This window comes from Odontomachus brunneus, unplaced genomic scaffold (genome assembly GCF_010583005.1).
Source record: "Odontomachus brunneus isolate Ranch 3 - 2012 unplaced genomic scaffold, Obru_v1 Obru_scaffold_114, whole genome shotgun sequence".
Lineage (NCBI taxonomy): Eukaryota > Metazoa > Arthropoda > Insecta > Hymenoptera > Formicidae > Odontomachus > Odontomachus brunneus.
This window is the reverse complement of record NW_022639564.1, coordinates 1-14,634: the sequence shown is the minus strand read 5'-3', so window position 1 is coordinate 14,634 and position 14,634 is coordinate 1. Positions and strand designations below refer to the sequence as shown.

The following is a 14,634-nucleotide window of genomic DNA, read 5'->3' as shown; positions in this document are numbered from 1 at the left end:
CGCAACTTTTACAAATTGACGAGTAAAGTTGCTGCCTTTACATGTACTTGGAAAGATATTATTCTAATTTTTTCTCTTTCTCTCCTTTTGAATTAAGAAGAATACGTTCACTTGAGATAGAATGCCCTCTTGCAAAAAAAAATCTTTATTACAAGAACAAGACTTGTACTGTAGGTAAAGGACGAGATTCCTTTAACTTTACGTATATTGCGTTCGAAATAATTTTCTCTTGATTTTAAAATAATTCTCTTGAGAGAGCGTATACAAGAGGATTCCGCTATGGACGAAATTATATTTATTTGAAGAAAAAATTTCACTCGTCAATCGTCTGTGTCGGCGATTCGTGGAATGTACAAATTAAAGTCACACGGGGGATGAAAAATGGGGACGTCATAGTGATAATGAGTCGAATATATGTCAATTTCCGAGCGCACGCGTCTCTAGTGATTGGCGAAAAGTGGGAATACGAGAGTCGACGTGAGAGAAGGACACGAATTTGAACCGCGTGCCCCGCATTCGTTCCACGTTATACTTCGCGCAATATAAATAATCGATAGCGCGGGTATGCAATTAATTATCGCCTCTTCATGACGGTGTATTCCCGGCGGTATGGCCGATTGGTCGGAACAACCCGTATTTGCGAAACTCCCGCTCGTACCGTCGATCACGGGAGATATTCGCGCCGCGGCAGCTCGCGCAGTTTTAATCGCGGCCAAAGTTACATATCCGTCCCGTGGCTTGTACGACGACCCAGGTCGCCGCGATCCGGGGAGTTCGCGGGCAAACTTCGGCGAAATACGCGAAAATTGAAGCCGCTCCGAAGCTCCATGTGCATCGTCGAGTCACGAGCATTTCTCGCATCGTATGAGATCGTTTTTCGAGTAAACACCCGGACGGCTTCACCCAGCGGATTGTTATTTTCAGTAAAGACTCACGTTTTATGTACTCTTTTCATATCAAATATTGATACAAAATTACTGTTTTACGGTTGGTGTGGAATGAACCCTTTAAGGCGCATAATTCATGGGATATTCTAGTAACTTTTTTTTAATGAAATATTGTCAAAAATACTCTAAACAGCACATTTATAAGGTTTCAATTACCCGATCTTAAGTGGTCCCTATTGGTACCAGTGATACTTAAAGGGTTAATCAGTGCGGAATAATGTGCCGACGAAAAACTGCATTAACGATAGTGAATTACGGGACGATAAATTGGACTCGAACGGACTCTCTTTGCACGGACTTTCGGACGTTGCATTACGTCAGGTTTTTCTATTCATCTTCTGCGCGGTGAAAAGTCCCGCGGGGATACATACATACATACGTACATACATACATAGAGTGTATATTCGGTGCGGGGATTTACTCCCGCGCAATTGTTTTCGAACTTAGCTATTTTTTTCTCGTCTAATTCACGTACGCGGAATCCGAATAAGCCAGGAAAAACCTGCGCGTAAGCCGAGATATGGTTTTGCGCGACTGTTGCGGTCTCGTCTCGGGCGGCTAGCATCGAATTCTTTTCAGCCCCCGGTGAGGGCGTTGCAAAAAAAAGCGGGGTTGGTAGAAAGCCAAGGGTGGCGGAGAAAGAGGCAGGCGGTAAGAGCGAAAGAAGCACGGGGATGCAGTTGTCGTTGTCGTCGTCGTCGTCGTCGGTGCGAACGATGGCGAACGGGGGCTGCAGGCGAACGATGGCAGCCGGAGGGAGAGGATGAAAAGTTCGAAATAAAACGATAACGAGCGCGCTGCACGCCGCGGCGAGCTCGCCGGCAGAAGCCGTCTGCTTATTACGTCACGCTGAACGTAGTTACTAATTAGTTACATTCAAAGCGCCGCACAAGCGAGGACGACTGCTGGGAGGACGGTGGAAGGACGCGAGGTAGGGAAGGGAAGGGAAGGGAGAAAGCGCACCCTCCACGGTGAATTTGTTTTCCTCCGCGGAGAGAGAGAAAGAAACACGGCGTAAGAGGAGCGGATGGGGGGAGGAAGAGAGAGGGATGCTTTCATACGTAGGAGCGAGGGAGACGAGCGTGACCACGGCGAGAGGCAAGCGGAGGCGGCGGAAGAAACGCTGGAAAAAGAGATGGTCGACAGCGGGGGTAGTTGGCTCGCGGGGGTGGCAGAGACCGGAGCAAACGAGCCGTCCTTCACCCCGTAGGTGGGTAGTTGAACGCGGTCTCCCGCGTCTCCTCTCTGTCTCTCGCACTTCCGGTCTCCGTCATCCCTTTCTCTTCCTTCCTTTCTCGTTCCTCTCCTTTCCCTCTCCCTCTCCCTCTCCCTCTCTCTCTCTCTCTCTCTCTCTCTCTCTCTCTCTCTCTCTCTCTGGCTGTTAAATGTCAGACTGTCAGTAGCGTACTCATTACCAATTCGCATTTGCATGTACGATTGGCAAATAATCAGTAGCGCGAAACAGCAATATCGCGCAATATCGAAACACGTACACAAGCGCGCGTGCTTTCCACCTCATTTCCCAAGCGTGAATTTTTGTTTCTCTTTTATTTCAACGCGATTTCCACGCTTTCCGTCAATCATTTGTCCGTGCATTATTAACCGCCAAACATCAACACATTTAAAAATAATATCGTTAAACTGCGCACACGCATCGATTCAGTGTATCCGCGGCTATTTCGGGCGCGTTGCACCGCACTGTTTCACGCACCGTAAATGTCACTCGCAAATTTATCCACCATCGGCCGATGTTTAAGGGCGGCTACGAGGGATGATTAAGTATATCCGCCGAATATGAGGGGCAATTTTATCGGCGCTGTACTCGCCGCACCTCCTACGCACACCGTCCCCAAACGCACACATACGTATGCCCGCACATCCACATACACACGCGGGAGTACGTCGAGGGCGGTCGCGCTGAATAGGGGATCGCGCCGACGATATCGGTGGTACGTGGTCGGCATTACGTAACGGAAGCCGATCCACGACCGAGGATTTTGCGGCGTGGCGCACGGGATATTCCCGCGAACAGGCGACGTGAGCGTCGAAGTGAACGGGACGCCGCACGCGCCGCGAATGCGCCGGCGATGCAATTTGCGCGATATTCCATCGCCGGGTTGTTAGCGATCGCGACTGGTTTCCGCGCGCACGTATGCGTGCGTACGTATGTGTGTGTGTGTGTGTGTGTGTGTGTGTGTGTGGTGTGTGTGTGTGTGTGTGTGTGTGTGCACGTTGCGACCGTGACGGCAGGTATGACTGGGCGATTCGCGCAGCTCTCGGCGTCGAGACGGAAAAATGGAGTGGCTTTTTCCGTCGCGAACTCTTTCACGGCGGAGAGCTGGACTGACTTTCCCAATGTACCCTTAAATGCATAACTTGGGGGAAGGAGAGGGCGAGATGAATCGCCAAGTTCTCGGCGGGGAAACAAATGGACGGCGTAAGCAGAATAATTGCGGAATAATTTGGCGATTTGATCCGCGCGAGCGGAACGACCGTGCTTCGCTCTGGTAGTTACTCACCGGGACCTCTCCAGACGAGGAGGAGTAGAAGGAAAAGGAGGAGAAGAAGAAGAAGAAGAAAGCCTTTCCCATCTCTTCTACACGGAGAGAATGTGAGAATGAGTTTTCTTTCTCTGTTTTCATATAAATTTTTTTTAATTTTGCTGTGATTTCAGTCGCACAGGCATCAATTGCCAATCAGTTCTACTTGCTAAAAAACACAAAAAATTTTGCTAGAAACACAGAAACTTTTTCAGCGACTTCTAAAATAGCAGGTTCCCGGTTTGCTCTGTATGTATGTATGCTTGTATGTCCCTTATAATTCGAGAATCTTTAGAGATATTAAGATAAGACTTTTTGCAATTTGTTCACCTATATGCTTCTTAGTGTCATTACCCGGATTTGCCTAGGTTATCTGGAAATTGGATAATTCCATTACTTTCTTGAAAATCCGGATACGTATCTGGAGATATAAGATGAAACTTTTATCTTCAACCGACTTAAAAAACTAACTTTTAGCGAATAATTAAAAAGTAGGAAACTAAAATTGCCTTCAAGAACCTCAAAAACCTTAAAAACGATAAAATAATTTCAAATCAATATTTCTGTGTACCTACAATTTACTCTAATATTCTAATGATATTAGGAGATAAATAATTTAAAAAAGATATGATTATTGGCATAATATCTCCCAATATCATTAGAATATATCATTAGAATATTGATGCAAAATTATTTCATACTTTTCAGGGCATTTGAAATATTTATAAGGACGGTTTATTTTTTTAATAACGCGTATTAGAAATATAATTGACATGAAATCAAAGGACAGTCAATTGCTGCAGAATGTCAATTCATTTCTATATTTTATATTAATTTTATATTAATTTTCACTACAAAAAATTCTCTCCGTGCAGACCGCTCGCGGTCGCGCTCACAAGTCGCATGAGAAATTGAAGATTGTCTATTTCAATCCCATCGCATTCCCATCGCCGACAATGCTCAGTCTTAAGTTGCTCTCGATGACAAGTCGCAAGACTGCGTCTGAGACCCGTCGGGAATGTCGTTCCGTGTATTGGGAAGGGACCGGCGGTCCCGCGTATATAGCTGACGATAACCCGCAGGTCACCCCAAGACATTCTTCAGCGGTTTGATTTAGTGGCCCCCAGCCCTCCTCGAACTACCCTGCCACCAACTCCCGCTATCTATAGCGTAGTTACGTTGTTCGGAACGCTTATATGGCGCCAAACTCCCTTCCTGCCGGCGGCTCCGCAACTCGCGACCCTGCCTGCAGTTTGCCGCGGCGAAACAATCCGGAAGTAGACCCTCGCGGCCCGAATCACCAAATTAATTGAAGAATATGATTGAAGCGAGCCTCATGTCTCGGACGAAACTTTACTCAGACGCGACGAGAGAGAGAGAAAAATTTCAAATTTTTAAGTGAAAATCCCTTAAGGTATACAATAATTAGACAATAAGGTACAACACATAAATTAAGGTACATACAATAATTATATAGCTAATAATAGCCAATGTTTATGATCGTCCCAGTACATGCAGTTAATTTTAACAGAAGTAGTAATTGCAAGGTTACATTTAGCTAAGACATAAAGAACTAACGCAAGACGAAAGCAGTTGAAAAAAAAAACAAATTAAAACAGAAGCAAATTCTACTCCTACCCAATTCCCAACCAAAGGCTATCCAGGTCGGCAAAGAGGGAGCACCAACAAACTAAAAATAAAAAAATAGATACAAAAGAAAGAAATGAGAGAAGAAAGAGAGAGAAGGAGAGGCGGAGAAAAAGAAGACAAATAGCTCAACGCGCAATTCAAGAAAGAAGCAACCGTCATGTGGGAATTCCGTTTACGAGCGAAACACCATTCGAACGAAGTGAAAATGAATGCTCCGCAACGTCGTACGTAAAACGAACGTCTCCTTGCGCCGGGTCATGCCACAATTTTCTCGCAGATTGCGCCGCAGCTCGTGCGCGAGGACGCATTGTCCCGACACTTCTGTTCAGACCTGTAACGGGACCCCGCTCGCTTGGCATATCTATTTCGCCGTTTGCTCCAGAGGGTGCTACGAGTCCCAGAGTATTAATAAATTGCTGCCGTATTGTGCTCCGTTCTATACCAGTTCCCACCTTCGCCGCCGCCTTCGCCGTCGTTGCTGCTTCCTGCACCTTGCCGCCCTTATCCATTTTCTCGACTTTTTAGCTACCTAGCGAGCTACCTACCTGCGCACAGCTGCCGCGACGAGCGATCTCCCATCGGGATTACCGGCGCGTCGAAACGCGAACGGAAACGCAGCGGCATCGCCGCCGCCGCCGCCGCCGCCACCGAAAAGCCACCGGGAAGATTTAGGGGATTTCGCGAGGGGCGCGAAGGTCGACGGGGATCGAGGATTTCGCTTGTAACGTCGCGAGTGATGCACGGTCCCACGGTCGAAGGAGCGTTGGTCATTGTCGAAGGAGCTTCGCCATCGTTTAGCGCCGGCTGATTTACTCCCGCACGTCTATCGAAGTTTTCGCCGCGCCGTATTTGAGGTGCGATAAAGTCCGCTCCCTACAGAGAGCGCTGTCGAGAATCGTTACTCTCGTTCGCGTCTACACGTACAAGTGATTATAATCACTTGTCGCGCGCGATTATCGCTCGCCCTGCGCTTGTTCCCGTCGCAAACGTGCCAGTCCCCGCGCGTACGAGGATATTTCTGCTCAGACTCTGTTCTGTTCTCCCTATAGAACACAATGGAAATCTAGACGAGATATCAGAATGTGTCGCGAGAGATACAGAACCGTATTAGAATGGAAAATCCGAACAGTGAACTTAGAATAACGACTAGAAATCTGAATAACAGGGATCCAGACAACTATACGAAATTTAAACGTAGACGTTTTTTACACGGAGAAATATACCTGTAATCTGGAGGAATGTTTTATGAATATCGCAGAAATATTCCGAATATGATCGACCATTCTTTTATTTTATACGTGTTATTTATATCTTAGAAAATGAAATGCGCCATTAAAAAGATTTTTTAGCAAAATTTACTTTCTTCCTTAACAGACAGGTTTGATTGATAATCTGTTTCTGCATTATCAAAAAACAGTAAAATTGAAAAGAATTTACACGAAAAGAACAAAACTATAATGTGTATTCTTCCTGCGTAGAGAATAATTAAGCGATTCTCCAATCGGGAACTTTCCTCAATAGTTCACAACGCTTACCCAGACCGCGCCACTTCTCTTCACTTTTCCTTGTCACTCTTTCTTAAGTTCGTGCAACCTCTAGTTTTGTCCGCGTAATAACGTATTACGCGTCGTGCCTGTTCGTATCGGGAAACGGTATCGATGCCATCGAACGACCGTCGCAGGTCGCGCAGGAGCTTTAACTAACGTCGCCTGCAGCTGTTCGCGCTGAGTTACTTGAAGTTGGCCGAATTTGCTCACAATGGGGTGCTACAAAGGCAGCTCGAAGATTCGCGCGGAGTTTCCACGCTAATCGCGCCGGAAGCAAATCAGTCCAATTCGTCCCGCTCGCCTTTCCCCGCTTTATTGCGCCGCCGCGTTCTCCTCTCCTTCTCTTCTTCCTCCTCCTTCACTTCGTCTTTCACCCCTTGCTGGAAACTGGAAGTAAGGCGTTAATGGAGCGGATGACACAGAGCCGAGAAGCAGGTCGGGGAGAGCTATCGCTCATGCGACCGGTAACAAACGCGCGACGCGAAACTCTCCTCTCTTCTTTTTCTCCTTCTTCTCCTTTTCCTTCTTCTTCTACTACTACTACTTCTGCTTCTGCTTCCGCGAGTCTCCGCGGCAATAGAGCGAAGGATCGCGTCGAAGTTCGTCGCTATGTCATTTTTAGTCGCGACGACGTGACCTCGCATCCGCGTCGTCCCGTTGTTCTCCTCGCGTGCACAGAACGGAAAGAACCCGGCCATTCGATCGACAGGAAAATTCAAAGGGAGAAAATGGAGACAGAGATGTAAGAAGAGACAGCGTGTTTAGTCGAGATAGTTCAGACTCTCGCGCATAGCATTCTCGTTCTGTTGGTTCATATGTTTGAAAATTTTTATGTGAGGACGTTCACAAGTGAATTCACACTTGTTTGTGACAACTTGAAGCGTTCTCAACTTCACTAAAAAAAAAATATATGTCTACGCCGTTCTACAGCCGGTCCAAGTAATAATTTGATGCGATTAATAACTTTAGATTATGAAGCAAAACAAGAGAAGGAAGCGCGATAACGCTCGCTGAACATTTTGCACGAAACAAGGGCGCTTGTCAGCATTTTTCGTGTACGAAGCAAAAGAGTGCCGTCGCGCGCTTGCTAGAGATCGTCTCGTACGAAACAAAAGAAGGGCGATAGCACTCGTTGGCATTTTCCGCGTGTGAAGCGGTGCGATGCACACCTTGGCACTCGAACGGCTAAAGAAGCGGCGGGATAGGTCGCTGTTTCGCTGAATTCTCCCCTCGCTTGTGCTTACTCTGTTACGAATGTGAGAGTTCTTAACACGTCCGCTACCATGGCTTGTTCGCAGAAAGTTCCCCGCAGAGACCACCTTCCATAATTTTTACGAAGAATTGTGTAAAATAAACTTCAAGTAAAAATGAGAAAAACTGCGCGAGACTCTTTGATTAAAATCAAGCAGCCAAGTGTGATCGCAATATACGATCGCGAAACGTTTCGATAATTAAATAATTTATATCTGTACAGTTTAATAAATTTATATTAATTAAATTTAAATTGATTAAACTTGTAACCGACTCTTATCGTCCTTTATTGCATTTTTTGTTAATTTAAAACAAACTTATTTACGCGGAAAAAATATCGCAGTGAAAATTATAACAAAACTTTTTTTGGTGATCTTGGACCGTACCCAATTGTGACCGAAATTATTATTCAGTATCTCGTCTTCGCAATGTTTGCAGGAACGTAGAACGGATTGACGTGAATATAAAAGTCCCATATCGTTTTGCGATATCCGCAATAATAATCGAGATATTAATTATAGATGATTAAGGAAAACTTTGCGAAGATGGAACATCCTGTTATATATTTATTTCAAAATGTTACATACGTTCGACTTTCTACTACTAAAAACAAATTCGATTTTGATTTAAATATCTTTCTAAATTCTATCTTTTTAATTCTATAAATTAATTTTAATAAATTTATTTAATTTCAATAAAATTATTGTAACTACTAGAAAAGTCTTTTTTGCATTATATACCAGATGGATATCGTTGAATTTACTACTTTATATAACTGATACTACAAAATGTCAGTACAGTAGTCCAGCCGTACGAAAAACGTAAGATGACATGCAATCTTAATTTGCATTGCAATCTTTTTTTTTCATATGTGTAAAGAAAGATGATCGCCGTCACACTCGTGCAACGCTGGTAGCGTTCCTTGCTCGAGAGAGATTTGCGCAAATTACATTTACACACCTCTCCCGAAATCGGCTCGCATCATCTCGCACCGTTGCTCGGCCGTCGTGCAAAACTTTTCAATTACGAGCCAGTTTGCGATGCGCGACGGCCTGCTGCAGTTTGCGATGCGCGAGGCTGAACACAGGAAGCCCCGTTCACAGGATATATCGGCGAGTTTAGGGTTAACATAGCTGGGCGACGACGCCTCGGTTACCAGACTCGCGAAATAATCGCGTGCACCGGAGTATTATCAAAATTCCGCATGGTCGACCGGGAATTTTGGGCGGACGCCGTCGGACCGCGCTACGAAGAAGGAAGCCCTCGGGCGAGGGCCTTGACCCGCCGTGAAATTTGCGTCTTCGGGCGGAGCGTGCAAGTTGCACGTAAAATTGCCGGCGGAATACGGAAATATGCGAACGGATCTTCCGGCATCGTGCCGGGCCGAGTTGCGGCGCCTGTAGTGAAACCGACGAAGCATGCTCCATCACGGCTCGCGGGATATCCCGGGCTAGCGATAGTCTCGCGTCCCACCCCTCGTCTCCCTTTCGTCTGTACGGGGTGGCCCGAAACAGGGCAGCCCCGCGAGCGAGATCCTTCGATTGCTCTCGTATTGCCTACACCTGCGCGAAGGTGTCGAACAATTCGCGATGTTCTTACGCTGCATCTTTTCCCTCTTTGTCTAGTCTAATTCGACCGAATTTTATCGAGCTTTCCCCTCGATCAGGATTCATCCTGTATTCGAGAAGTTTTTCCGCGAAGACACCCTGTATGCACGTGTCTCTATCGCTCTTGGTTAGCGATAGAAGAACGCCGCTCGTACGATCCGCTGGAAATGTACGCCGGCTGATGGTGATGGCAGCTTCGACGATACGTACAATTTAACCTTTCCGTTCTCCTCCGTCGCGGATAGGATCCCCGTTCCTCACTCTGTTAGGTAAATGGTGCTTTTGATAAGTTCGGCGGGGATCGATTCGCCTTAACTCCTTTGCGATCGAGGGCCGATATATACCCGCTGAAATGACTGGAATATTCCTGATCGCGACCGCAACGGGTGAGATTGCGCTCGCTGTCGAGCCTTTCACGAGATGAAAGGGTGAATACGCGTTTGTCAGAATAAAATCCCATTAAATTAAATTCCATTCCGTTAAACGAAACTGCGTTAAGGCTATTCAAAATCAGTGGGGAAATTAATATTAATCGCTGAGATCGTATCGAAAATTCTGCCTAAAGAGAATTCAGAATACGATATTACCATGGAGAAGCGCGACACCGTGGTGGTATCCTGAATTTTACTTTATCGCGGGGAGAAAGATGAAGAAGAGGAGGAGGGGGGAAGAGGGGTTAACGGTTTTTCAGGTAAAATAAACTCGCACGACATATATCGTTGTTCCTGAAGAGATAAAAATAGCCGAAGCGAGAGAACTGGGGCGAGTAATTCTCCTTCGCGCGAAAGATAACTCGAGATTGAGAGAAGCGGGCGATGCACTTCGCTACTCTTCGGCTACTTACATCCTCGAGAAAGCCCGAAGTAGTTGTCTCGAGCTCGCCGCGAAAATTCGGGGCGATGGCGAAATAAAGCGCGCGCTTTTTTAGCCCCTCTTTGTTTTGTTTCTTATCTATTTTTCCTTCCCTCCTCTTTTTTTTCTTGGAGGTCCGAGTTCCTCGCGGGCTGCTCCTCAATTCCACCGCGGCTCGTGGAAGGCGCCGTGGAGGAATTTCAAGTAGGCGACACGTGTAACGCACCGGCGGCGCAAAAACGCCTTCGGCAAGTGTTCCTGCACTTCCTCGTTTCTCCGGGTAGCCTTTGCGACACAGTTTCGTCTGATTTTTAGCGTTCCTGTTAAGAGAAGTTTGTCGACGAGAACCGCCATTTCGACAGAGCCGCGCCCGCACGATTTCGTCTCTCGTGCGTGGAGGTACACCGGAATGCTCACATAGAAAATATCGTGGGATCTAATTAGGATTTTCCTTGCCGTTCCAGACAGAGAATGAACAAGATTAAATTAGTGAGATTAAATTAATAAGAAATTCCGAGTTTGTATCGCGATAGGATAACCATTTCGGGACAATTGTGGGCATTCCGATTGGAATCTGTGCCGCGCTTCTGGGAAATTCTTGAGTAATTTCTATGCGGGTAACGCATATCTGACGTCACACACTCCGGAATTTAAATAACGTTGTCTCTCTTATATTATATCAGACGATAGAATGTTACAATTAATAAGGTAAAAGCAACTGGACACACGTACCCAATCCTTATTGTTTTTAACTTATTTCTTTAATTTAACTTTCAACATAAAAAAATATATATACATATATTAAATGTAAACATATATCCTAAGTTGCAAGTTTGGATACTCACATTTAAAAACAAAACAATAACATTGTACAAGATTACATTGATGTGTGCCAACATTAGTACTTTTACCTTAAATGAACGATATCTTCCCGCTTTTTAACTTAAATATACGAGATCCTGCCGCTATAAATTTGACTGTTCTGATGGTGGTTTTAAAGAAATGTGAAAAGAGTAATCGAATCAGAGCGCCAAGAACGTATCAGATCGTTGATCGTAATGGTTTGTTAGTTATTCCGGTTATGCGTCGCGCTATTGGAGCGTGCACTCTCTCGCTGCGCCCAGAATTATCGACAATCATTTCCATCGACCGCAAAAGCGAAACGTCGCCGTTCCCGCGGCGCGTGCTATGTACATATAGATACAATTATAATCACCCAGCGTCCAATAAGCTGCCAATTATCCCTAATGGATCACGTTAAACTTCCAAAATTGGTAGCCAGCATCGTAGCGCGTGCATGTCGTTCATTAATGTTCTAGCGGAGATCGCTAAATACGAAAACACACCTTTGACGTTGTGATGCAATCGACAAGCTGCCGCTAAAAAACCGACCGCTAAAAGCCGCGATTGACACCCGAAATGTTATTTACACAAATCCATGTTAAACGCATTATTGTGCGAATTTGCGCATTGAGTCCCGGTGAGAGGATTATCAAAATGTCGATCTCGAAATTTCAACTCTATTTTCGATCTGAACTTACTAATATCTGTATACTCTGAGTGATCAATGTATGTTTAATGCATATGGTAGCTGGAGTTCTTCTTAACGCCTCAAAAAACACACAGAATGTCATTTGTGGATTATAAAGAGAACATCTTGACAAAGCTGGTAGATTAAATAGAATTAAAAGAGAGTCATATAGGCTTCAGAGCATTAAGGTAGACGTTAAATGGGATATTGAGGTCGAAAATAGAATCAAAATTTCGACGATAATTCTGAATTTCAGAATTTGAGTATCTCACTTAAGACAAGTTTCAAGTAGTAGACTATGCTCGTGTCAAAATTTCAGCTCTACTTTGGACTTGAACTTTCTAATATCTGTATACTTTGAACGATCAACGTATGTTTAATGCACACGGAAACTGAAGTTCTCCTTAACGTCTCTAAGTGGCAGAAAATGCACAAAATGCCACTTGTAGATTCTATAGAGAACCTGCTGGCAAAGCTAATAGGTTAACTAGAATCAAAAGAGGTTCATATAAGCTTCGGAGTATCAAAGTAGTCGTTAAATAAAACATTAAGGTCGAAAGTAGGGTGAAAATCTCGACTCTGGACGTTTTACTGAAAAGAATCACTTCTGGCAGTTCACGATGATGATGATGTCATCTGTCACGATCAAAGTGTCAGCGATTTCGTCAGTCAGTCAGATAACATTTGTCAGTCTGCGGAAAACACAGCGATAAATGTGGACGTGGATTTAGCGGATTCTCTCTCTCTTTCTCTCTCTCTCTCCCTCTCTCTCTCCTTTTCTTTCTGTCTTCGTCATGCACTTTAAGAACGGCACTTCGGAAGTTACTGGCGAACTTCAGTCGAAACGATATTGAGTCACAAGACCATCGAAACGCTATCGAAAGGGTCGCGAAAAGGAAAACTTGCGAACTAACCCGCGCTCTTGCCTTCTCGTGTTTACGTCTACGACCCTGCGGCACCTCGCTTCCCCGACCGCACAAGCCGAGGCAATAAGAACGGTTTATTTTTCGGTTGCAGATCGGCGCGCTCAAGAATTATTACCTCTTCTCCCACAAGCGACTGCACAAGAGGTCCCTCACCATCAGCGAGACGCATCACAAGGCGCTGAAGGATGAGCCGCGGGTAAGTAATCGACGCTTTCTCATTTTCTCATTGTGCTACACTGAGGGAAAAATTATCTTAAAATCAACAAATATTTTTTTGACGGGTAACATATTTATTTAAATCTAAGTTCTCTTTATTTAAATCAAATATTGTTTACTTGATTTAAGTAAACAATATTTGGTTTAAATAAAGAGAATTTAGATTTAAATAAATATGTTACTCATCAAAGAGAGAGAGAGAGAAATATTTGTTGATTTTAAAATAATTTTTCCCTCAGTGTAGATACTAATTACACTGTTCGACACTATTTCGACACTACCCATCACAGTTTCGAGCAAAATGTAACAAGGATCGAAAAGGATTTTAAGGGATTTCATGATGTTGTAGCAGCGTGACAGGAATTCTTTTTCTTTTTTTTTTTTCATCAATATTAAAACGAAATTTCTATATTTTCTTTTTGCTTTTATTTAATATTTCCTGATTATATTATATAAATATAAACAACTTTGCACACTTTACAACAAACTCAAGCACAAATTTAGAGTTTATATTTTCACGTCATTGATAAAATTTAAGAAAAATTATTTCTGTCGTTACTGCAACACGAAATCCCTCTAAATCGTTAATTTTGCCTCTTTCACCTAATTTTTCCGAAACTGTGATGTTATAAAACTGTAATAGCCAAATTTGGACAATAAATTCCTGTTTAGCGGCTCGGACTATTTGCACTTGTATGGCAAAAACAATCGAAATTTGTCGAGCAGTATTATCGGACGTACACAGCGTTCACGAGAGCATGCCTCTCACTTCGCGTCCAGAAAGTTTTGAAAGTCGAAATCAAAGAACTGATTTTGGAGGAAAATTACTCGTCAGATTAATGTGGCAAGCGCGAAATAACAAAAGGTACACTCGGCAAGCGCAAGCGGGCGACAATGCGGAGATAATTTTTGCCGAATAATGCAACAGTAATGATATATCAATAATATGCTGTACCGCGCGACTGGAATATATTTATACTACAAAACTGAAACTGTATATATATATATTCGGTAATTGTAACAGCTCGATCGAATACACGCTTTTGGTCTTACATTATCAAAATGTGCCACACGCGCAAAAGTAGTTCCCTACGCGAGATATCAAGTCGGAAACATTAATCAGTTCGGTTCCTACATTAATTAACTTCTTCAGGGACGAGTTTTTTTTTGAGAAATCTGAAGAAGAAAATTTTACTTTTAAGTGGAAACTATCAAGCATACACACACATACACGCATATATACATATGATAAGATTTCTCTCTTAGAATTTTGTGACGAATATTTATTCATAGTAATGTTCATTATATGCTTGTGTGTCGACAATTTTGAAATTAGAAAAAAATAATGAACGTATCCAAACGTACACACATATGCCAGTAAACCTGAGAAGATTAAAAACGAAATTAAAAGCAAAAATCTCTGTAAAAAAAAATATTATTCTGGTACAACACAATATTCTATTTGTTGACTATAAATATTATTCTGGTATAACACAATATTCTATTTGTTACTTTTGCGAACTTGGCACACCATATTTCAAAATGTGCCATTTTTTTTGCAGTTCTG

At 43.8% G+C, this 14,634-nt stretch overlaps 1 protein-coding gene across 2 annotated transcripts in view; it reads left to right on the top strand.

Annotated features, from left to right (window-relative positions):
* The window catches only part of LOC116849386 (furin-like protease 2), a 474,332-nt gene extending 459,704 nt beyond the window's left edge, over nt 1-14,628 (top strand). For both annotated transcript variants that reach the window (XM_032826505.1, XM_032826504.1), the window contains exon 3: nt 12,943-14,628. In XM_032826505.1, coding sequence (XP_032682396.1) covers nt 12,943-13,149 — 207 coding nt within the window. In that variant the 3' untranslated portion in view covers nt 13,150-14,628. The remainder of the gene's footprint in view (nt 1-12,942) is intronic.
* The last annotated feature ends 6 nt before the right edge of the window (nt 14,629-14,634 follow it).